The sequence below is a fragment of the Nematostella vectensis genome, chromosome 2 (assembly GCF_932526225.1).
Source record: "Nematostella vectensis chromosome 2, jaNemVect1.1, whole genome shotgun sequence".
Classification (NCBI taxonomy): domain Eukaryota; kingdom Metazoa; phylum Cnidaria; class Anthozoa; order Actiniaria; family Edwardsiidae; genus Nematostella; species Nematostella vectensis.
The window spans coordinates 21,512,616-21,537,759 of record NC_064035.1 but is presented as its reverse complement, the minus strand read 5'-3'; the positions used below and the strand labels follow the sequence as shown (position 1 = coordinate 21,537,759).

Sequence of the window (25,144 nt, the reverse complement as noted above, 5' to 3'; positions counted from 1 at the left end):
TGATCTTGCTAAGAACTACAAAAATCATTTTGTTGTTTTTGAAAATAGAAGTGGTGTTTTTTTCAACCAATTTTATTGTCTGGCTAAAACAATAAATTCATGTATTCGTAGAACAAACTTTTAATACTCTTACAGAAGTAATGTACCCGTAGTAATGGCGATCGATCCAGCTTTAATGCTAGAAAAACTGGCTCTGAATTTCCAAATTGAAGAAGGCATGGATTGCAAAAGCTGTAGCAAAGAATGTATTTTACCCTTTTCAACGATACGCTATATAATAAAATAATTGGGAAGCGGGGATGGGAAAAAACATACCGCTGGTGGTCGACTCGTTTGTCGTAACAAACGCAAAGGGACAGCTCGCTGGAGGAGCCAAAACAATTCAAACACAACCAGTAGAGGAAAGAAATGCGTAGTTTATTAAACATTAACAAGGCACCACACAATACTTTGGAGTAAAATTATCCTAGAGCCCGTGATCTCACACTCCAATCTCCGAGCAATTCACTATCTTGAAGATACTTCTCGTTTTATTTAAAAAATGTATCAACAAGCATAAAAAAATCAGCTTCAGTGGTTCGCTAAAGCAGGACAGTCTGATTGGTTTGTGTATAGGGGGGGGGGGGGGTGGGGGGCTTAGTGGTGCCAGTCTGCCTTGTGTTGTATCGGTAGCCGTACGGTGGGGGTGAGGGGGGGATTGTGTATAGGGGGGTGGGGGGCTTAGTGATGCCAGTCTGCCTTGTGTTGCCGTTGTATCGGTAGCCGTACGGTGGGGGTGAGGGGTGATTGTGTATTAGGGGGGGTGGGGGGCTTAGTGGTGCCAGTCTGCCTTGTGTTCTCGTTGTATCGGTAGCCGTACGGTGGGGGTGAGGTGGAGGGTTGTTTGTGTATTGGGGGTGGGGGGGCTCAGTGATGCCAGTCTGCCTTGCGGAGCCGTTGTATCGGTAGCCTTATGGTGGGCGTGTGGCTTGGGTGCAGTTTGTTGAACTCACTGATCACATCGTGCTTATTGAAAAACTGGTTCTCAATCTAGAAAGAAATATAGGAAATTGATATGGTATTATCGGCGCATTAATAGTCGCTAAGCAGGTATTTCAAGTTATAACCCAAATGATGAATTTTCACGCGCGCCCATTGGTCAATACGGATCACGTGTACATTTTCACAGGACAAATATCAGTCGATAACGTCCAGCCAAAGTGATATCTCTCCTGTGAAGATTTTTGTGCAGTCAAAACTCCCTTTTTGTCTGCCCAATAACTCCTCAAACAAGGATTTCAAAACGCTATGAAGGCATAGAAAGAATTTTTTATTTCTTTTATAGAATAATAATCAATATATTTTGTAAGAATTTATCCTGAAACGCGAAAGAAAAAACAATGACAAAAAAAAACTTCACATCAGCGCGCGCTCGTGGCGTCATTCCCGTGCAGGTCAGCGCGCGCGCAGAAGACATTTCAAAATTGAAAACTTTTGCTTCAATTTCTATTCCAGCTCTCAGCAGAACAATAAGAAAACTGTCTACGTGTAAATCCATCAGTTGAAATGCAAGTTTTGAGCTTGTTGTTTTTGTTCTAATAAAAAAATTGTTGCATGGATTTTTATCTTTCGCGAATGGCAAACAAAACAGCACGCGCTCGTGGCGTCATTCCAGTGCACGTCGGCGCGCGCAGAAGACACTTTTCGCATTTTCAGTGTAGTCGCTGGGATATAAAATAAATAAACCCCTTCTTTGGCTCACTGTGATATCGGCGGATAATGTCCGCGGATGAGAAATGGTCCTCAAAATTTCACAGTTGCTCCCGAAGCTTCGCTTCCCGGCCACTGTTTATTTTTCGTACTATTTCTCATCCTTGGACATTATCCGCCGATATCCCAGCTGCCAGAAGGGGTTTATTTACTAAATATACGATTTTGATTGGAAAAAATAAAAACACACACCACAAAAAATACAACGTTTATCGCTATATCTTATTATTATTTTTTTTCTTTCACTTACGTTAACAGGCTTTATGTCCGCTTCAAAGCGATCACTTCCCGGTAAGCGTTCGGGACTTCGATAACAAACGACTTCTCTCCGACCAAAGCTTCCCATTGCCTTGTTCATTATTCGTGACGGGGGAGGGGTGGGTAAAACCGTTGTACCGCTGACCTCGTAGCCATGGTAAGGTTGCGGGCGAGGGAACATGGCCTGACGGGACATGTGGGAGGTATGTGGGGATTCCTTGGGGAAGGGGAGGACGATGTTGCTTTGCCTGGCAACCGAAGAAAGAATCTGTCATACATTGTATACTACACAGCTCTTCACTTCGCGTCACTTGAATTTCGCAATAGACCAGCATCAGCGATGAAAACAAAAAACTTTTGTCTCGCAAAATTCACAAAATTTAAAATCGCGAAATTTAGCTGAGTACGAAAGTCTATGGTTTTGGAAATGTATGTGCCGCGAGATATGCGCGGATAGACTAATAAGATAGAGGATAATAGGATAGACTAATAAGATAGAGGCCGCAGCTACAAAACATTTTCGCACGGCCAACCCCTTGTCCCTCGTGTGTGTGTGTGTGGGAGGGGGGGGGAGCTTTACCCCACTCGCTGGTTATGACCACTGGTTAGTGGCAAGGGTGGGGTGAGGCTTGGTGGGGTGGTTATGTGGGAAGGGTGGGGTGAGGCTTGGTGGGGTGGTTATGTGGGAAGGGTGGGGTGAGGCTTGGTGGGGTGGTTATGTGGCAAGGGTGGGGTGAGGCTTGGTGGGGTGGTTATGTGGGAAGGGTGGGGTGAGGCTTGGTGGGGTGGTTATGTGGCAAGGGTGGGGTGAGGCTTAGTGCGGTGGTTATGTGGCAAGGGTGGGGTGAGCCTTGGTGGGGTGGTTATGTGGCAAGGGTGGGGTTAGGCTTGGTGGGGTGGTTATGTGGCAAGGGTGGGGTGAGGCTTGGTGGGGTGGTTATGTGGCAAGGGTGGGGTGAGGCTTGGTGGGGTGGTTATGTGGCAAGGGTGGGGTGAGGCTTGGTGGGGTGGTTATGTAGTGGCAAGGTGGTTTTGTATGTGAAACTGGGTTATACATTTATCTGTTGTGCACTTACTGAACTTGAGCTGTAGTTGGTCTTGATATCCTAAAAAGGCATAAAAACAAGGTGGAAAAGATGAGCAAGGCGAAAAAAGTAATAAAAGGAAAATGAGTTGAACATAATGAAAAATATTTTCTAAAGCTTCGCGGTTTTATTAATCTACGATCTTACAGTTCATCGTTCCATCTTAAGTTGCTCTTCTTAAGCTGTGTCAGATCATAGTATTGTGCGATTGGAACACCCCTGTAAAAAACGCATAAAACATAATCAACCAGACACGATAAGGAGGTAAAACAAGAACACCAAGGGTGATAAGGCGTTCATCATGTATGGTGACACCCACTTAAGGGTAACATGGACACTCATCATGCATGGTGATGCCCACTTAAGGGTAAGATGGACACTCATCATGCATGGTGATGTCCACTTAAGGGTAAGATGGACACTCATCATGTTTGGTGACGCCCACTTAAGGGTAACATGGACACTCATCATGCATGGTGATGCCCACTTAAGGGTAACATGGACACTCATGTATGGTGAAGCCCACTTAAAGGTAACATGGACACTCACCATGCATAGTGACGCCCACTTAAGGGTAACATGGACACTCATCATGTATGGTGACGGCCACATTATGTTGCGAATTATGCTTTAGTTTTCATAGTGCCTAGTTTGTATTTGTCTGATCAAATCCAACTCACTGTTTAAAGAACAGATCTCTGCAATGATTGTTTTTAGCAAAATTACTAACTTATGGCAGAAGTAAAGAGTATATGATAAAGCAGATTTAGCATAAATGCCAAATCCATTAACCACTGCAAGTGACTATATCACCCCCACCCCCCACCCCAAGGTTTTAATCCCTTTACCTCGGGTAAGGATTGGCCCCGGTCCCATAATGCTTGTGGGTCTTCTGGAGCATTGTAGGAGGCTCCCATTTCGGGCGGTGCTCGGTTGGCAACTGGACAGCCGCATCTCCTGCGTAACTCCTGGCACGCCCCCACGGCACCTTGTGGTACACAGCCGAGCGCTCTAGGAACTTCCAGTACCTGGAAAGTAACGATGACAGTTAGTCAGCTGTCATGTGTTATAAAGCAAAACAATACCGAGATGAGTGTCATGGTTACACAACACAATACCACTGCATGATGGGAAGACAAATCACAAATACCGAACTTTTGTCTTTCGCCCATTCGAGGCACCACAAGCTAGTGTTCAGCTGACGTTTAGAATGAGAAAATAACGCATAATCATATTTTAAAAAATTGCTAAAATTGGGTCCGCTAAAACCGAATGTTTTTATTCAGCAGTAAAATTTGTGAAATATGAAATATTTGTTCTTGCCTAGATTGTCAACCCAGAAAGGAGGGCAACAGATTTTATTTTCAAGATTTGTACACTATTTTGTTTCCTGTTAGCAGAAGCCTCTTTTCTCACAGGCAGCCCAAGGACATTATAAGTAAATTTTTATTGTATCATGAGAGAGATGAAATACAGTGTTTATATGGCTTCGTAAGAGGGTTTTCGATAAACTCGTGAAATTGCTTGAAAATCATCACAGAATGATGATGATTTTGCAGCCTAGAAGTTCTATAATCAAATATATCTCTGACCTCTGGTTAGGGGGAGATATATTTGATCAACTTCTAGGCTGCCAAATCATCAAATAACAACAGGACAAGTTCAATTAATACTTATACTTTTATTTATCACTATTTTCAGGACCTCTGTGACGATTTTCAAGCAATTTCGCGAGTTTATCAGAAACCCTCTTACGAAGCCATATTTGTTTATAAACACTGTATTTTGTCTCTTTCATCATACAGAAAAAAATTACTTATAATGTACTTGGGCTGCCTGTGCTTTTCTTTGTATTTTTATGGTCTGGTTTCCAGGTTTTTTTTTTTTCCTCGCGAACGCCAGTCCAGTGACGTACAAATAAAAGAAGCCTCCGCTTGCAGGAAAACTATTTTGTTGATTAACGTAGGGTACGTAGGAGACATGAGTAGGAACTGGGTCGAGAAAATATTTCACTGTGAATGGGGGGGGGGGGGGGGGGGGGGGTCAAATTTTGAAGTGTCCTTTCGGGGCATTTAATGAAAACTCCCTTTATTAAAAAAGTAAGTAGTTCGAGTTCGAAGTGGTCTCTACCCGAGTTTACTAGACATTTGGCTTAGTATTTGAGTTTTCCGTATACCATCAAGTAATGCGATAACCCGGGGTCAGACAAATCGTGACTTGCTAAGCGCGAGAGTCTCAAATTTCGACAGTATTCGCGCGCGAACAAGCATCGAGCGATAGAAACATCGGCAAATTTCAATAAATCTTCCCTGTGTTATTTGTTAATTTGTGTGTAAGTTATCCTAGTAATTAAACATTTTATTCATGCTGTATACTCATCGTAGACTATAACTAGACGGTCTATAAAACAAGATAAAGAGGGCCATACTTTTTAGCCTACTAGCTTCATGATAACACTAAGCTCACCGGTCTGGGTAGGTAGTTATTCGCTGATCCTGGCCTGGAGTCACGTTCAGCGTTGACTGGAAAGTTCGGGACAACTTATCATGCCCTTGCTTCTCTCTGTACAGCTGAGTTTGCAAACTCGTCAAATATTCAGTGCTGATCATTGTCCTGTCGTACCCCGTCACATCATGAGAGCCTCATTCTAACACTCTGTCCCGGTGGTATATTGGAGGTCTATGTGCTCCTTTACAGATATTTGCCGGCTTTGGTGATAATTATACGAAGGGAGAGTGTAAAGGCATTCCCTAGCTTGCACGTTCGGCCAAGTCTAAACACATTTCGCCTTGGTTACGTCAAGCGTTACGTTACGCTCCGCTTGTTCTTTTGTCACCGTTCTGAATTGATTATTTGCCACCTATTGAACTATGCCGGGCTTTTCAACCAGTCGAATGAGACATGCTAATTAAATTAGCGATAGGGCATAAAACAGGGGGCGTAATGGTTCGTGATGGTCACACACGATGTTTGTTGTAGGGCCTCTCCCTATCGCTTGCTAGCAGAATGCTAACCAAATACGGCCAGCAATCGAAACATTGGCTTTGAATTGTGACCAGCAATCAAGAAGTGGAGCATACGAGTATCTTTAATCTTTAATCTTTAATTAGGATAATTGCCCCTAGCAAGCTAATCCGGCAATGAGCGGTCGACGACCAAGGACCAACGGATAAAAAAAAAAAAATAAAAAAAAAAAAAAAAAAAAAGTTGACTGCAACAACAGAATAAATAAATAAATAATAATAAATAATAATACATAAAAAAACAGTACAATCAAGTAATAATAATGATACACAAAAAACACATTAAAAACAAATAAATAAAGCATACGATCATTGCTGGATTAGCTCGCTAGGCAAGGCCGCACGAAATTGTGTTACAGTTGATATATTGTTAAAGCATGATTGAGACAGTGAGTTCCAAACTGGAACAGATCTTACATAGAACGAAAACTTGTAACAATTTACTGCTGGTGTTGGATGGTCAAACTGGAAACAATGACGGGCACTAGCCCTAGTAGCATAATTGAAGTGTCTCAGCTTAATGTCAGTGGGAAAGTCAATGTTTACGTGATGAAAATTAACATTGTAAAATAAAGAAATATCATTTATCACTCTACGATTTTGTAACGATTGCCATCCTAGTTGGGCAATCATGTTTGAAACACTACTATCTCTACGATAATCGTTTGTGACAAAGCGGGCAGCGCGGCGTTGAATTGACTCGACACAGTTGATGTCCTTTTGAGTGTGTGGAGACCACGCTGGGGAGGCATATTCAGCTACAGGACGCACAAGACTAATGTAGGCCTTCTCCTTGACCTCAGCAGGACATGATGATAAGTTCCTCTGGAGAATGTTTAGCACCCTGTTCGCTTTCTTCTTGATCTCGTCACACTGTTTGGACCAGTTAAGACTGGGCGTGATGTAAATGTATCTTTGGGACCAATACTCGTGAAAAAAACAAAGCAAGCCACTAACACGATATCGGAAGTAGGAGTACGTCGATAATATAATTCGAAAAAACGTGTTAAGCTATGGTCAAGGGAAAAAATACTTCGAGCTTGCGGGGAGTTCGCATCTGGGCTTTAGAGAGAATTGTACAAAAAATCGAAGGAAAAAATTGAACTCAGTTTAAAGCGCGTTAGACTCAACACAATGTCACGCACAAAAAGGTCATTGTTCTCTTGTGACGAAGAGTCAGGCCTTTTCTCCCCTCCATCATGACCTGTGGGACTATTGTCTAATGAGCCAATCGCGAAGGCCCCGTCGCCTAGGTAAAATATGTTTGTAAATTGTGCGCGGCTAAGTTATTTCGGCCTGGGCCGGTAAAGAAATTCTTATATGAACTTTGTTATCAATTTGTGAAGTTTAGATAAATTTTGCGATGAACAGGGAACTTGGTAATGGTTAGTTTTCGTTCGCGAAACATTCCGTAATCCCGAAATGGCTACATTACTACAGCAAGCTATTTACAAGGAGTTCCAAGGAGTGGACAATCTATCGAGGAACGTGGAATCGGACGTATTACACCAGCCGGAACTTCTAGACAGACTTACCATCTCACAGAAACAGTAAGAACACGACTTATCCTTAACCTAGATATACATGCTCTAGATAAACTATAAGTTATTATCACTTATAATAGCGAGGTCAAAAATTACAGTAAGCTCAATTTACTGAAGCGAAACGGTTGCTAACGTGTAACCAAGTGTTTTGTTCAATGGAATCTGTGTAATTATGACTAGCTTTGTGATTACAGGCAAAATATGTTGCTCGTAGAGTCTGGAGTTTATGTATTCTGTGATTTACTTGTTTTAATTCGCCGAACAAGTAGGGTGTTTAATTTCTCTGGCTTGCTTTAGCTTGTCAAGACACTGACACAATACCTGTAAATACTAGGGAAGCCAGCAGTTTAAAGAAGTCGTAGTAACGACCTGTGACCACTTGAAGTGTTCAGTATTCAACCAAACGCGTCAAATTAAACTTGTTTCACTGCCTTAAAGTGAGAATCGACTAAATTTGCTTTACACCAGCTAAACACTTGATTTTAGTCATTAGGAAAGTTTGTTCATATTATAGAATCATCTATTTGTAATATCTATTTGTATTAGTATCCTGTCAAAAATAAACACAAATATCTAAAAGACAAAAATCTAGAGGGAAGACATGGAAGTTTACAGGATGACACTAATGTTATTGTATTGCACACCTAGGTCTTCCCGCTGAGATGAAAATTCTGCAACATTTTTATGTAGCTTCATATAGTTTTTGCTGGAGGACAAAATAAATGTTTATCATAACAGTTGTTTTTTTCTCCTAATTTATTATTTGACAAATTCTTAAAATGAAATGCGTGTGCGTTATATACTTGACCTTTGTAGCGAGTTAGTACACTTCCGTCAAAACCTGTAATAAGTAGTTTGCAGTACGCGTAAAAAAGAATTATCAAACTAATGCCTAGTCATTTGAATACCGGTCGACTACACATCTATATGTTGTTACATTGAGACAGTATTTTTATTTCGTTTCTGTAATGGACATATCCATTCTACTGTGTACCGTTGCTGGTTGGAGCCCTGGAGACGGGTGTATTTGTGATATTGTGTGCGCCCTAGCGGTGATTATAACGCCAGCTTTAATAAATGTATTGCCATCACACAGCTACTAGCCACTTTTTCTCATTATTGCTATAGCAACAGCTGATGTGTTGGCATAAGCATGTGGTTTCTTACCATCCTTTCTTACAGGAAAAAATTGTTACATCGCAAATCGTAAAATGTGCTAAATCTTGCATTTCACTGGAAACCAAGAGTTCCAGGGCGTTGGTTTTCACGTGAAAAGAAAAATCTCTTTTACACAAACCGAAAATGACAATATCGCATTTCACTGATACACAAGCAAAACAATGCACTTATAAATATAACATTTAAATGGCCAACTTTCTTCTTCCTTGTCATTTAGTTTTTAGTATAAATCAGAAGAGTCGAATTCAAGGATCAAGGATAGCCTGACGATTTCGGACTAAGATGGCAAAATATAGAAAAAAAAATAGAGAGAGGAATCTTTCTCCATCCATGGTTATGAAAACGATAGTATGACTAATAATATAATATAATATAATTGACCTTCAATAAATCGACCAAATTAATATTCTTTTGAATTCGCTTTTTTTGTACCCCGAAACCTTTATCCCGAAACCTTAGATGGATAACTTCAACTCTTAACAATCAAATTTTGATTTCTATTTTGCTAATCGTATTCAGGCGTGTACCATAAAATTGCTAAGGGGGCGGGGGGAGGAAGAGTTGGTATTGATTCCAGGTATCCATTCTCACATGCGTGTTGTAAGACTCGTGCGTGTTGTAAGACTCATGCGTGTTGTAAGACTCATGCGTGTTGTAAGACTCGTGCGTGTTGTAAGACTCGTGCGTGTTGTAAGACTCGTGCGTGTTGTAGACTCGTGCGTGTTGTAAGACTCATGCGTGTTGTAAGACTCGTGCGTGTTGTGAGACTCATGCGTGTTGTAAGACTCGTGCGTGTTGTAAGACTCATGCGTGTTGTAAGACTCGTGCGTGTTGTAAACTCGTGCGTGTTGTAAGACTCGTGCGTGTTGTAAGATTCATGCGTGTTGTAAGACTCGTGCGTGTTGTAGACTCGTGCGTGTTGTAAGACTCGTGCGTGTTGTGAGACTCGTGCGTGTTGTAAGATTCATGCGTGTTGTTAGACTCGTGCGTGTTGTAAGACTCGTTAGTTTTGTAAGATTCATGCGTGTTGTAAGACTCGTGCGTGTTGTAAGATTCATGCGTGTTGTTAGACTCGTGCGTGTTGTAAGACTCGTGCGTGTTGTAAGATTCATGCGTGTTGTTAGACTCGTGCGTGTTGTAAGACTCATGCGTGTTGTAAGATTCGTGCGTGTTGTTAGACTCGTGCGTGTTGTAAGATTCATGCGTGTTGTAAGACTCGTGCGTGTTGTAGATTCGTGCGTGTTGTAAGACTTGTGCGTGATGTAAGACTCATGCGTGTTGTAAGACTCATGCGTGTTGTAAGACTCGTGCGTGTTGTAAGACTCGTGCGTGTTGTAGACTCGTGCGTGTTGTAAGATTCATGCGTGTTGTAAGACTCGTGTGTGTTGTAGACTCGTGCGTGTTGTTAGACTCGTGCGTGTTGTAAGACTCGTGCGTGTTGTAAGATTCATGCGTGTTGTAAGACTCGTGCGTGTTTTAAGACTCATGCGTGTTGTAAGATTCGTGCGTGTTGTAAGACTCGTGCGTGTTGCAAGATTCATGCGTGTTGTAAGACTCATGCGTGTTGTAAGACTCGTGCGTGTTGTAAGACTCGTGCGTGTTGTGAGACTCGTGCGTGTTGTAAGATTCATGCGTGTTGTTAGACTCGTGCGTGTTGTAAGACTCGTTAGTGTTGTAAGATTCATGCGTGTTGTAAGACTCGTGCGTGTTGTAAGATTCATGCGTGTTGTTAGACTCGTACGTGTTGTAAGACTCGTGCGTGTTGTAAGACTCGTGCGTGTTGTAAGATTCATGCGTGTTGTTAGACTCGTGCGTGTTGTAAGACTCATGCGTGTTGTAAGATTCGTGCGTGTTGTTAGACTCGTGCGTGTTGTAAGATTCATGCGTGTTGTAAGACTCGTGCGTGTTGTAGATTCGTGCGTGTTGTAAGACTTGTGCGTGTTGTAAGACTCATGCGTGTTGTAAGACTCATGCGTGTTGTAAGACTCGTGCGTGTTGTAAGACTCGTGCGTGTTGTAGACTCGTGCGTGTTGTAAGATTCATGCGTGTTGTAAGACTCGTGCGTGTTGTAGACTCGTGCGTGTTGTTAGACTCGTGCGTGTTGTAAGACTCATGCGTGTTGTAAGACTCGTGCGTGTTGTAAGACTCATGCGTGTTGTAAGATTCGTGCGTGTTGTAAGACTCGTGCGTGTTGCAAGATTCATGCGTGTTGTAAGACTCGTGCGTGTTGTAAGGTTCATGCGTGTAGTAAGATTCATGCGTGTTGTTAGACTCGTGCGTGTTGTAAGACTCATGCGTGTTGTAAGATTCGTGCGTGTTGTAAGACTTGTGCGTGTTGTAAGATTCATGCGTGTTGTTAGACTCGTGCGTGTTGTAAGACTTGTGCGTGTTGTAAGACTCGTGAGTGTTGTAAGATTCGTGCGTGTTGTAAGATTCATGCGTGTTGTAAGACTCGTGCGTGTTGTAAGGTTCATGCGTGTAGCAAGATTCATGCGTGTTGTTAGACTCGTGCGTGTTGTAAGACTCATGCCTGTTGTAAGATTCGTGCGTGTTGTAAGACTCGTGCGTGTTGTAAGATTCATGCGTGTTGTTAGACTCGTGCCTGTTGTAAGATTCATGCGTGTTGTAAGACTAAAGGCATTCTCTGCTTTTTCAGTTTCGATGAATACAGGTCACGCACACAACGAACTCCCAAGGTGCCTTGGGGCCGCAGTATTAGTTATGGCGGTTTTGGTCCCATCAGCCTTCCTGAAAGCCACCGTCCAAAGCAAGAACCCCCCACACGCGTACAGAAAGGACATCGCCACTTTGGTGGTGGCGTGCTGCCTTTCCCGAGGTAAGACGATAGCCCTTCCCAGACCGGGAGGACTTGGTACTAACTGACATTTGTATGGGGACAATATGGCGGACCTGCTAGGCCTAGGTAAACCCTTCATATGGTCTTCTAGCGCTGCATTTCACCATGATAATTTCCGGGAAACCTGAGAAATTCTGCAGGCTTTTTCAAGACCCAAATGTGTAAACTACACGATGCTTATACTCCTAAAAAGAACTCTGTTTTGAAGTTGAAGTCGTTTAACATAAACTTTCAGCCGTATGCTGATTTATTTTCCTTCCGCAGCATCTACGCAGACCACCTAATTTTTTTTACCACGTGTATTGTCTAAGCTCTCTTTGTTCATTCCAGGGGTCTTCCGATTGAGCAGTACTATGACTTGACGCAACTGAAGAAAAGTAATCTGAGACGAAATGACGAGCTGTAAGTATTACAAATTTTCTAGCATCTATCAGAATTACTACAGATCTTATAGCAGAAATATTTCAAATTAGCCATAACCCTTGCAAGAAAAACAAGTAAATGTCTATACAATAGCAATATGTCAATCATCTAATCCATTATTGAGTCCAAGCGGACTTTTGGCGCCAAAGTATTTGATGTATTTTTTCTCTAGTGTCGAAAGACGGTCACCCATGTCTAGGCTTCCTTTGAGTTCCTCCACTAAGCATTCTGGGTAACCAAAATCTAGAATGAGCCCGATGACTTGAGCGTTAGAATCAGCGGTTGTTGCTGCGCTGCTTTGTCGACTTGAGCCAGTTTCTGAGCCATTTTCTGTTAGATTCGACCAAGTCATCTGATTTGAAAGAGTTAGTTGGAAAAGAGACGCCTTCTCGGTAGATGTTTGCGCGAGAATACTCTTGATATCTTCTATGAAGCTCCCTTGTGCCTTCCCGATTAGCATTTGGGCGCTTGGGTCTCCCTTTTCATCAGATGTGCGAACTTGACAGCAGTAGATGACCCCTTTGCTGTGAAGGGGATCTTTAACATACTGTCGTAAATGACGCTGGAGGGAATTGTTGTCTTTATTCGCCACGGACTTGTAGTACATAGCACTCCAGTGCGCGTAATTCGCGGCCGAGATCTTAATCGCTGTAGCGAATCTTTCGGTCGCGTCCTCGTTCTTCAATCGCCTAGACGCCCTGGGGTTCATTGCAAATCGCTCGAGACTTTTTCCACTCTCAAACCCCCTCAGATTAAAAAAGGGAATGGATTCATTATTCAGATTCAACTTGCCAATATCCACTACAAAGATGTCATAGGGACGTGACTGGTTCTGAATGTCTAGAGATTCATATTGCTTTTGATTATCCTTGAGCCTCAAAAGTCTTTTACCTGCATCGTACTTTTCATTTGTCAGACATTCGACGCTTACAGCGACCTTGACTGTTTTCTTACGAGGTAGAACACTCTCTAGTTTCCCTATCTGATCGATCGTGCGTCGGCGAAGACAAGAGCTCTCAAAGAGGCTCACAAGATACAGCACCTCTTTTACCGGTGTTGCTTCTACAGTGTCAGGACTGACCGGCGGACTGGGGGATGGTGTTGGCGTCTTTAACAGTTTCCTTTCCAACTCGAGTCTTCCCTTTATTTTCATCTGAATTTCCCCTATGATAACGGGGATGCTGTTGTCCTTGGCGGTCACTGGGTATCTGGCTACCAGTACAGCGATTTTCTCCCTTAGAAGCTCAGCTGTTTCAAGGACGTCTTCGAGAAAGTCGACGATGTCGCTTGAACACTGAGATGGCGTGCTCAAATCCAACTCTGCCATGACACGTTTCCTTGTTAAACCTAAAAAATGCCCTTCGCTTAAGTAATTCGAAAAAGTTTGGAAAACAATTTATGTATCTATGGACTCGGTGTTGAAACGGTTAATTATTAACGCATCTATCGCAATGATTGGTTTATAATAAACATCTGCTATTGTATTCGAAAACAAACGATATAAAAGGACTTGATCCACCTCGGAGTCTTTCTTACGTGTTTTGATCAACGCCACCAAACTGCCATTATACACTCTTTTTTTTATGAACGTCTAATTTTTCACTTGAGGCTGGGCCGTTCTTATTTTTGGAGCATTTTAAGGCTGATTATGTCCCTAACGAGGTTCTTAAATTTTAGTGTATATAAGAAAATAATACCCAATGAATTATAAGGAAGAGAATTACAATAATGATCAATAGCAATAATAAAGTGTTACTATGAGCACAATTTGATTCTGCATTTTAGAACGCATCAGGACTACAAAAGAAATTTTTTTCTGCTATCTGAACCTCGGCATGTTCTTAAAATTTGGTGAAATCTCAGGCTGGACGTTCTTTTAAAAAAGTGTAATCAAACGTCTGTGCCGCATCGATCAACACAGCGACAAGATACTAGTAATAGTGTATCCATTCACTAGCAATGATTATTACAAATAATACAAACTGTTTAGTATGTGGGGTACAAAAACAACAACAAGAGAATGAAGTGAAATAACCTTTGACTATACCAAAACAGCAAACATGTTGAATAATTTATTATTAGCCTGATATACACTTGTCTCCACTACCAGCCTGATATTATTAGCCTGATATTCACTTGTATCCACTTCCAGCCTGATATTGTTAGCCTGATATTCACTTGTATCCACTTCTAGCCTGATATTATTAGCCTGATATTCACTTGTATCCACTTCCAGCCTGGTGTTATTAGCCTGATATTCACTTGTATCCACTTCCAGCCTGATATTATTCGCTTGATATTCACTTGTATCCACTTCCAGCCTGTTATGTTTAGCCTGATATTCACTTGTATCCACTTCCAGCCTGTTATGTTTAGCCTGATATTCACTTGTATCCATTTCCGGCCTGTTATGTTTAGCCTGATATTCACTTGTATCCACTTCCAGCCTGTTATGTTTAGCCTGATATTCACTTGTATCCACTTACAGCCTGATATTATTCGCCTGATATTCACTTATATCTACTTCCAGCATTCCAGACCCACACAAGGTGGATATCAGGTGAGCGAGGAAATGATAACCACCCGTGCCTCCCGACCGATAGATATTTTTCTATTTTTATTCGGTTTTCTCAGTAGTCCAAAGGAGGGTTAGGAAGTTAAATAAAATAAAAATCAGCAAAGGGACATTACCCGCCTTTTGTGTGTATGTATTTGTGTGTATTGTTTAATGTATTGTGTGTATGTACATGTGTGTATTGTGTAATGTATTGTGTGCATGTATTTGTGTGTATTGTGTAATGTATTGTGTGCATGTATTTGTATGTATTGTGTAATGTATTGTGTGCATGTATTTGTGTGTATTGTGTGCATGTATTTGTATGTATTGTGTAATGTATTGTGTGCATGTATTTGTATGTATTGTGTAATGTATTGTGTGCATGTTTTTGTGTGTATCGTGTAATGTATTGTGTGTATGTATTTGTGTGTATTGTGTGCATGTATTTGTGTGTATTGTGTGCATGTATTGTGTGCATGTATTTGTGTGTATTGTGTGCATGTATTTGTGTGTATTGTGTGTATGTATTTGTGTGTTGGGCTAGTCTGTATGTTACTATCCAAGGGAGGGTCTTGCTAATGGCGGCATCCTTAATGTAGACCAGCCCCCTCCACCCCCCCTATTTTTTTCACGCCCTCCTGATCCAACCATTTCATTCTTTTCTTTAGCAAACACTTGATCCAATTACCGTTCCCATCGGAGCACCCATACTATTCACACATATCCAAAATGGCACTCTTTCCCAACTTCGATTCACCGGACGATATAAGAAGGGGGAAGCTCGCAGCGACAATGTACCCCACACTACCCTCCACCGCACCGGCTTCGGCACCAGACCCCGTTGTGGTACAAAAGACGAAGGGCAGCTTTGGCCGCAGGGAACTGGTCACGATACAAAACGAGTCTGACAAAAAACCGCTGACGTGGAATGGCCATAACTTTTATCAGGTAGTTTTTTAAACTGTTGGGTGTACTTGGGTGTGAGTTTCTACCGCCAGGTGTGTAGGCAGTAATCACATCTTTCTCTTGCACACGCGCAGAGATGATGTTGAAATTTATTGCTTTAAAAGCAACATAATTGGACATAGACAGGGCATAACAAAAATTCAAAAGCGTGTCTATGATTATTATTATTATTGGTTATATTAGCCTGAGTATCTGGCGATTTTATTTTTTAAAAGTTGGAGAGGAAAAATAAAAGTACGCCTGACACAAATACTAGACGCGACGCCTGCCGCCCCTTTTCAGGCCACTGTCAAAATACGTCGGCTGTCAATTTTCCAAAGACTCGCGTGGTGGCAAAATCAAATACCCAAATCAAATTATAAACAGCATCTACGTAAATCAAAACTACATTGGTGTTATATGCAAGGGTAATAATTTTAGTAACGACGAACCCCGGTGAGAGTAACTTTATGCTAAATGATTTGAAACGCAAAGATAATTGACGGCTCAGGAGATTTACGATTTAAGTATATAGCTGCAGATCCACACATCACTAAATTACTACAGGATTTTCACATCACCAATTTCCTACAGGCTTTTTCGCCTAAATAGACAAACCTCTGCTTGAACACAAATTCCATTATTTGATAAGCTCACTCGATCAACAACTCGCAAAGTATTTTTTTAATGGAGAAGGGGGATAGAGCAAATCATCGGCTGCCATTTAACTTTTTGGATGAAGAAACGCAACGGTCCGTAGAAACATTTTCAAAACTAGACCCCGATCCCTGCACTCGTAAGCAAGTGCTCCGGGTTCAATTCCCGGTCGAGTCCTTTTTTATTTTTATTTTCTTCAAAACTCCAGTTCTAATTTTCTTTGTTCTTTTTTCCCCAAGAGATTAAAATAAACTTTCTACGTTTTGTAGAAGAAAATGCATTTTTTAAATGTTTTTCGAGAATAAAAATAGATGGCAAAAAAACAAGATGGCGGCCATTTCCGCGCGAGAAAAACACGTTAGTTTTGAACATTTTACAACAATTGTGAATTTTTTTTACTCAAACCATTGATATTACCATTCCTAACAACTTAGCGCATGGGATTTTTGATTTTTGAAGAAATGAAAAAGTTATTATTAAATATGTCGTTTTCGAAGAACATAAATATTCGCCATTTCTCGCGGTATCAAAATTTCGCAAATCCGATGCGTGAAGTTTTAGAAATATGTGATGTTAAAATATTTCTTCAACAAAAATTATGTTAGATTTCAACAGTAGCTTCTCCGACACGTGTTTCTGTTCTGGGTCACGTGACCATTGAAGGGGTCAGATGACGTCATCACTTGTGTTATTTAGGTCTAAAACACTTATTTTGAAAGTTCCAAGAGATTTGACAAAAAACAGAAGCTTTTATAAAACAAACAAATTTCCCTAGCAACGTACTCAAAAGATAGTACCATAGGCCCTTAACCTGAAATACCTTTATCCCTCATTGAATGTCATTTTATTTTTTTGGAACAATTTTAATAAATAGTTGTAATAATTTGTAATAGTTTTTTAGTGTTGTTGATCTTGAAAATATGTTTATGCTCTATAAATTTCAATCAAGTCTGGATATTCTATAGCCCTCTCATTTGACTTCAAAATAAATAATTGTTGTTGTTTACTTGTAACTTACATAAATAAAATAATAGATTTCAATGAAATTATATTGTTAATACAATAGGACTTACATTGGGTGTTAAAATAAATTTACATCTAAGTGATAGCACATTGAGGGCAGTGAACCAAAGAAATGTTTAAGAAATAACAATTTTAAAACACATTCTCAGCTTTCCTTAATTATATTTCGATGCTAACTCTGATGTGGGGATAGTATTTGAAGATAGGACAATCAGCCCTGTCTACTCTCATGGAGCACACCTCGAGTCCACCCCACACCTGAAGAGATGATGCTCTTACCTTTCTTGCCCCAATCAGTGTTGTGATATGGCATTTACAATAAAAAACAAGATTATATATATATATATTTTTATTATATCCAAAGTAGGCAGTTAAATCTTTGTCATACATGTCACACAAACAAGTTGCACATCTCAGGTATCCCAGTCAACCCTGCGCGCAGGGTCTAGTTTTATATAGAACCTAAATACGAAGTTAGGTTCGGAGAGCGTTCGGGCTAGTCACGAACACTCAAGAGGCTATGGTTACTCAGTACTGTTCAAATGTTTCGAGAGTTGAAAACAACGATCGCGTGGGTTTTTAGACGAGAAATAGAAATTAAACGAAAAAGGATTTCGCTGAATCGGGAGGCAGGAGACATTTCGCACAAAGGTTAGAGATATTTTATTCACTGAATACAATATTCAGCAAATTGGGAATGCATTTTTGGTTATTTTATTAAGAAATCGCTGACAAAGTATCCTAATTCCCGTGCCTTAATGATACAAAACTATTAACTTTTCTTGAGATATAAATCCAATCGTTTGTTCAGAAAGTATCGTTATTTCGAAGCGATTTTCACAATTGTTGCTAAAATGAGCGGCAATGTGAACTGACCCGCGTCACGAAAGTCGGATGAAAACAATACCTCCTTTAACAAAAATTTCCTGATTTTTATAAGAATGCTTGGTGGTTTGATGCGATTTTTTCCGATTTACATTGCTTTTAGTTTTCCGTGCTTCCCGGAGGTCGTGGGCATAGTTCCGTATCACCCTGCGCCCAGAAGTGTGTTTTTGGTTTGAATGCAGAAATGAAGCCGCAAAAAGAAACCGCGGTGATCCTAGATACTTAAATTTCTTAGATACTAAACAGATACTAATCAGAAACTGAACAGACACTAAACAGAAACTAATAGCAGACCTTTTCTCTGCATAGAATTAAAAAGTACGGCTGGAAATACGTCAACATAATTTTTACAGCGATTTTCCCGCTATTGAACGCATTTAGTCAAAATTTCTATTTCAGTCATCCCATGCGTGAAATATTCAAAAGGCGATCGCACACATACAACTGAATCCAAAATATGGGGGAACGAATTTGGATTTGTTCATATAAATAACAGCTAGGTAGGATTAAATAGCAGCTAGAACGGAACATTTTTTTCTTTCTTTTCTTTTTTTTTTTTTCGTGTTTGATCAGATCAGAAACTGGTCCAAAAAATGAAGCAGATTTCAAATTTTATTCCGGTCCTATTCCGGTCAATTCGAGTCCAGTTTATACACCTCGTTTCAATAAACGTTGTCATTGCAAACGGCAAATGGCGATTATCAAATGGCAGTTCTTCTATTAAAAAATGCCAGGGAGCTTGTCAAAATTCTACTGACTGTAGGAACATGTGGATAATTTCTGTGATAAAACTACTTATCATCTTTATTCTTACAAATAATTATACCCAAGGAGTGAATGGTCTTATAACAGCCAATTGCCAATTAACATTCGCCATTTGCACTGACAACCTTTTTTGAAATATGTGTGTTTAATTCTCCGTAATTGTTGCGATGTAGCGCAGTTACTGTAGTGGTGCAGCTAGCGTGACATCCAAGCGCGTGATCCAAGCATGACTTCCACTTGGGTGGTCTTCACCGTCGACAACATTCATTATCATTATGTCGGCGCTAAAAAGCACAAAAGCAAACGTTTACTGTTTGAAAACTTAGCAATAACTTGGCGCTAAATCTGTATAGAAACGTTTTTAAAATGTATATTCTAGCTATATCCTTGTGTTATTGCATAGAAACTTGCCTAAAACAGAAACCAGACAAAATATTCTAATAAGACATTAGTCTAGGATCCACACAAATTACAGAAGTTGCTGTAAATAATTTAAAAAACCATAAATATAATGCCTTTCCATCGATTCTAGCTTTTTTTTTATCAAGTACCCCCCCCTATGACAGTTTTAGTATCTGTTATGGATTAGTATCTAGGACCTTAGATACTAAAATTTCTTAGATACTAAATAGCAACTAATCAGAAACTAAACTAATAGCAAGGGGGGTAAATGATGATAACATATTCAAAATTACCCATTTTTTGCATTGAATAAGAGTACAACTGGAAATACATCAACATATTTTTTAACAGGGTTTTCCCGCTATTTCGCGGATTCAGGCTAAATTTCTATTTCAGTGATCGTAAGTGAAATATTCAAAGGCGATCCTAATAGAAGTGGGGATCATCCCAAAGGAGTATTTTGAGCTGGAAAAATTCTCGTTACACCTCTCGTTATTATATAAAGTCGTCAGTGCCTAAAATAATTACACAATGAATACACGGGCTCCGGTTTAATAAAAATGTTCTTGTCTCGTTTCGTACAAACAAATCCAAATTCGTTCAACCGTATTTTTTATTGAGTCGATTCATACTGTAAAATGATGGATGGATTGAGTTTAAAAAAATCTTTTTGATGATTTAAATTTTATTCCAATAACACATTTAATTACTTATTGGTGTAGCTAGCGTGACTTCCAAGCGCGTTATCCAAGCGTGACTTCCACTTGGGTGGTCTTCACGGTCGACAACATTCATTATCTCGGCGCCTTAAAAAACAAAAGTAGACGTTTTCTGTTTGAGAACTTAGCGATAATTAAGCGCTAAATCGGTAAAGAACGATTTTAGACATGCATATTATAGCTATTTGCTTGCGTATTGTGTATTTCATAAAAATTTGCAAGCGTTAAAACCAGAAACAAGATAAGATATTTTAATCAGGCATTAATTAGTCTAGGATCCACACAAATGACAGAAGTTGCTCTGTATAATCCAGGAAACCATATTTATATAATGCCTTTTCATCGATTCTAGCTGATTTTACTCGTAAAAAGGTAGTTTTTTTGAAGTACCCCCCCTGACCGTTTTTAGTATCTGTTTAGTTTCTGATTAGTTTATTAGGGATTAGTGTCTATGATAACCGCGGTGCTCTCGTGCACGAAAATTAACAAAATAAATCCCCCAATTCTAGGTTTCTTATCTTGTTATCTCCTACTCCTGTTATCCTCTACATTTGTGCATTTTTATTTTATTTTACCATTTTAGTATTTGTGTGGGTTGTGGCATTTATTTTTGAGGAATTCTATCAGACCGTTTTGTTTTTTGCAATATGGATTTGTTAGCGACACGCGAGCGAAAGCCCATTGACGATTGTTGGTTTGTTAGCCTGCTGCATTGCGAAGTTAAAACCATTTTTATAAATTATTTAAGAGCAAAAAGGAAGGGATGTGATATGTTATTCAGTAAATATGTTTTTATTGATTTTCAAATGAAAAACACTCGTACCAGAGGACAGAATTTTTGAGTGATCAGAACTATACCTGCTGCTACGAAACTACTACCACTATGTCTTTTCTGTGCATATTATATGCATAAGTAAATTTGTAGTCGTCTTAGAAACAAACATGAGCATTTGGCCCTCCGAAAGGAGATAGAGCAATTTGAATGTGAAGTGATACGGAACTGGTTATCGTACTGTAGCACTTTATTTCGACCACAAAATGAACATGACTTTTTGTTGTTGTCAGCTTGTGAAAGGTCCCGCACTACAGCGTCAACAATTCTACCCCACCCCTCCCTTATCTCTTGACCCAAACCACGCGGAGCGCCCCCCTGACCTGACCGTGTGTCCCCGCACCGCGAACGCTTTGTACAACCTGAAGAAGACGCACTTGCAGACAGTGTACGGCACGCAGTACACAGGCAACGGACCGCAGAACGTGCTCAGGCTCGACAACTACGACGACGCGTGCAGGGGGCACGCACATGAGCTGGTGAGTGGCCTCTATATGGAGAGTTTATTTCATAGTCCTACTGAAGAATTTTAGATGACTTTGGATAGTGTCCATCATAAAAGGGTAATAGTATTCATATAAAGGCCACACCGTAGAAAGTGCTTTTTTTGTGATGATGTTGATAACGACGATGACGTACTGAAGATGATGGTAATTTTTATGGAGGTAATTTTACAGTTGAACCTCTATAAAACCGAAAAACCGAATTGGAGTTGTCCTCGAAATAATGGTTTCTTTTACAGCTTTTAGCTTAAAAATTGGGAATCGGGACTTTCGAAAGTGTTTGCTATAACGACGATTATGGTGACGATCGTGATTATAATAATTATGATGGTGACGATTATGATGATAATAAGATGACAGCGGTCGGTGGTAGTGACGACGTTGATAACCACGTGACAAAGTTCGCTTAGCACGTGCCAAGCTTGAGGTGAAGAGTATTGAAATGTTTCCTTTGTATTGTAATTTTACATTTTTTTTCGCAGAAAGAGTATTTCAAGAATGAGTTCACTCCGCCACATCCTTTGGAGGGCCGCCACAGCGAGATTCGCAAACCTGTGAAACAAAAAAAGAGGAAGAGAATCATAGTTGGGGACGGTACGGAGCTTTGGGTGACAGACGACGAGGATGACGACCTGCACACACAGTACAAAGTCCAAGAGTCAGCGGTACAGGCTCAAAATACATACGCAGAGGACACAAAGCAGCCTGTGGTCGAAAGGGAGCCAGGAACTTATTCTAAAAATGTTCATCACCTGATAAATCACGAAAATTCTGAGTTCGAGCAAGATCTCCGCCATGTTCCGGGCACATATTATCCGAGTGCACATCCGTACCAGGCAAAATCTCTACTACAATTTGACAAGAGCAGCTCTAGCTATAAGCCAACGACACGGCCCGCCACTGCCCCGGAGATCCCCCGACCGCGATCGCCTACCATCCACAATATGCCGAGCCAAGTACCCGAAGAAACAAAAACTGGCTCGACCAACAGCGACCTGTACCCGAAGTGGTTCCGAAAAAGTTCTGTTTACGGCCCGAGGAGACCTAGTACGGCTTTGATCGAACTACAGAATAGCTGGAGTAGGACCGAAGCTCATCGGAAGTTCCACCAAGAGTTCCCCGAGAACGCGCCGGATATACGGCAAAAGCCTGACCTGCGAATAACAACCAATGAGCGACGCCACGTGATTCCCGAAACGGGCGTACACGTATTCTATTATCATCGGTAGCGCTCTTGTACTTCAGGTGGACAATACACGTGTCCCTGATCTGTGTGCAGTTGGTGACATTGAGTTTCCTTTCCTCACGCGCAAGTCTTCGTATAAGCACGTGCAAATATTCGTATGAGCACGTGCAATTCTTTGTATGATCACGTGCAAGACTTCGCATGATCACGTGCAAGTAGTGCAACTATGCAACGTGCAACTATGTTCACATGCAAAAGTCTATGATTGCATGAGGATTGAATGACCCTCTTGTCTCTGGGAGGCCTGCGATATGAGTGCAGCCTCGCTTACTGAACCATATTTCTAAGTCATCGAAAATGTATTACATATAGAACAAATTCCTGCTAGGCACTCAGGTAGTTCGTCATTGATGGCGGTATGGTGTCACTGAAAACCGAAATGTACAGAAAATGGATGTATGATACACAAACACCTAAGCATGAAATTGCGTTATTAATCATCACAATAAAAATAAACAAATTGGGCAACTCTAAAAAAAAAATAAAAACGGACACAACTTTGCTCTTTCTTTTACCCGTTTCTCCCTGCTTCCCAACAGTTCACTCGATCTCATCAAATAATTTTTTCCGAACTTCCAATTTTGGCTCCGACCCTTTTTTCCATCTCCTCGTCTTGGTTTTTCCAAAGTCTGCTTATTTTCTCATCACCGAAGCCTTCCCTATCCCAACCACACATTTCTCATCACCCAAGCCTTCCCTATCTCAACCACACATTTCTCATCACCCAAGCCTTCCCTTTCCTAACCACACATTTCTCATCACCTAAGCCTTCCCTATCGCAACCACACATTTCTCATCACCCAAGCCTTCCCTATCCCAACCACACATTTCTCATCACCCAAGCCTTCCCTATCCTAACCACACATTTCTCATCACCTAAGCCTTCCCTATCGCAACCACACATTTCTAATCACCCAAGCCTTCCCTATCCCAACCACACATTTCTCATCACCCAAGCCTTCCCTATCCCAACCACACACTTCTCATCACCCAAGCCTTCCCTATCTCAACCACACATTTCTCATCACCCAAGCCTTCCCTTTCCTAACCACACATTTCTCATCACCTAAGCCTTCCCTATCCCAAACGCACATTTCTCATCACCCAAGCCTTCCCTATCCCAACCACACATTTCTCATCACCCAAGCCTTCCCTATCCTAACCACACATTTTTCATCACCCAAGCCTTCCCTATCCCAACCAAACATATCTCATCATCCAAGCCTTCCCTGTCCTTTCCACACGTCTCATCAACCAAGCCTTCCCTATCCCAACCACACGTCTCATCAACCAAGCCTTCCCTATCCCAACCACACGTCTCATCACCCAAGCCTTCCCTATCCCAACCACACAGTTCTCATCACCTAAGCCTTCCCTATCCCAACTACACATTTCTAATCACCCAAGCCTTCCCTATCCCAACCACATATTTCTCATCACCCAAGCCTCCCCTATCCCAACCACACATTTCTCATCACCCAAGCCTTCCCTATCCCAACCACACACTTCTCATCACCCAAGCCTTCCCTATCTCAACCACACATTTCTCATCACCCAAGCCTTCCCTTTCCTAACCACACATTTCTCATCACCTAAGCCTTCCCTATCCCAAACGCACATTTCTCATCACCCAAGCCTTCCCTATCCCAACCACACATTTCTCATCACCCAAGCCTTCCCTATCCTAACCACACATTTTTCATCACCCAAGCCTTCCCTATCCCAACCAAACATATCTCATCATCCAAGCCTTCCCTGTCCTTTCCACACGTCTCATCAACCAAGCCTTCCCTATCCCAACCACACGTCTCATCAACCAAGCCTTCCCTATCCCAACCACACGTCTCATCACCCAAGCCTTCCCTATCCCAACCACACAGTTCTCATCACCTAAGCCTTCCCTATCCCAACTACACATTTCTAATCACCCAAGCCTTCCCTATCCCAACCACATATTTCTCATCACCCAAGCCTCCCCTATCCCAACCACACATTTCTAATCACCCAAGCCTTCCTATCCCAACCACACATTTCTCATCACCCAAGCCTTCCCTATCCCAACCACACATTTCTCATCACCCAAGCCTTCCCTTTCCCAACCACACATTTCTAATCACCCAAGCCTTCCCTATCCCAACCACACATTTCTCATCACCCAAACCTTCCCTATCCCAACCACACATTTCTCATCACCCAAGCCTCCCCTATCCCAACCACACATTTCTAATCACCCAAGTTTTCCCTATCCCAACCACACATTTCTCATCACCCAAACCTTCCCTATCCCAACCACACATTTCTCATCACCCAAGCCTCCCCTATCCCAACCACACATTTCTAATCACCTAAGCCTTCCCTATCCCAACCACACATTTCTCATCACCCAAGCCTCCCCTATCCCAACCACACATTTCTAATCACCCAAGCCTTTACTATCCCAACCACACATTTCTAATCACCCAATTCTTCCCTATCCCAACCACACATTTCTC

The 25,144-nt window shown here is 41.2% G+C and overlaps 3 protein-coding genes across 3 annotated transcripts; 1 reads left to right on the top strand and 2 right to left on the bottom strand.

Annotated features, from left to right (window-relative positions):
- Window positions 1-396: 396 nt before the first annotated feature.
- LOC5513169 (uncharacterized protein C7orf31) lies at window positions 397-5,898 on the bottom strand. Its single transcript, XM_001633424.3, has 6 exons — window positions 5,559-5,898; window positions 3,941-4,120; window positions 3,240-3,311; window positions 3,084-3,113; window positions 2,000-2,255; window positions 397-1,029 (listed from the first exon to the last, which is right to left on the bottom strand). The coding sequence occupies exons 1-6, from the start codon at window positions 5,699-5,701 to the stop codon at window positions 907-909; spliced, it is 804 nt and encodes a 267-aa protein (XP_001633474.1). The 5' UTR covers window positions 5,702-5,898; the 3' UTR covers window positions 397-906.
- A 1,465-nt stretch (window positions 5,899-7,363) lies between these two features.
- LOC5513171 (uncharacterized protein C7orf31) lies at window positions 7,364-23,153 on the top strand. Its single transcript, XM_001633405.3, has 7 exons — window positions 7,364-7,665; window positions 11,495-11,674; window positions 12,026-12,097; window positions 14,649-14,678; window positions 15,344-15,623; window positions 21,137-21,382; window positions 21,889-23,153. Exons 1-7 carry the CDS (start codon window positions 7,538-7,540, stop codon window positions 22,633-22,635), a joined length of 1,683 nt encoding a protein of 560 aa, XP_001633455.2. The 5' UTR covers window positions 7,364-7,537; the 3' UTR covers window positions 22,636-23,153.
- LOC116618677 lies at window positions 11,913-13,496 on the bottom strand. Its single transcript, XM_032382672.2, has one exon. It carries the CDS (start codon window positions 13,443-13,445, stop codon window positions 12,219-12,221), a length of 1,227 nt encoding a protein of 408 aa, XP_032238563.1. The 5' UTR covers window positions 13,446-13,496; the 3' UTR covers window positions 11,913-12,218.
- Window positions 23,154-25,144: the final 1,991 nt, after the last annotated feature.

Bases quoted from the DNA above. Each gene is read 5' to 3' on its own strand.
- LOC116618677 (XM_032382672.2), bottom strand. From the start codon at position 13,445: ATGGCAGAGTTGGATTTGAGCACGCCATCTCAGTGTTCAAGCGACATC.
- LOC5513169 (XM_001633424.3), bottom strand. From the start codon at position 5,701: ATGATCAGCACTGAATATTTGACGAGTTTGCAAACTCAGCTGTACAGA. The intron at 4,121-5,558 runs GTGAGCTTAGTG...GTTACTTTCCAG, and splicing joins ATAACTACCTACCCAGACCG to GTACTGGAAGTTCCTAGAGC. The intron at 2,256-3,083 runs GTAAGTGCACAA...TTCGGTTGCCAG, and splicing joins CCAACTACAGCTCAAGTTCA to GCAAAGCAACATCGTCCTCC.
- LOC5513171 (XM_001633405.3), top strand. From the start codon at position 7,538: ATGGCTACATTACTACAGCAAGCTATTTACAAGGAGTTCCAAGGAGTG. The intron at 11,675-12,025 runs GTAAGACGATAG...TGTTCATTCCAG, and splicing joins GGCGTGCTGCCTTTCCCGAG to GGGTCTTCCGATTGAGCAGT. The intron at 12,098-14,648 runs GTAAGTATTACA...ATCTACTTCCAG, and splicing joins CTGAGACGAAATGACGAGCT to CATTCCAGACCCACACAAGG.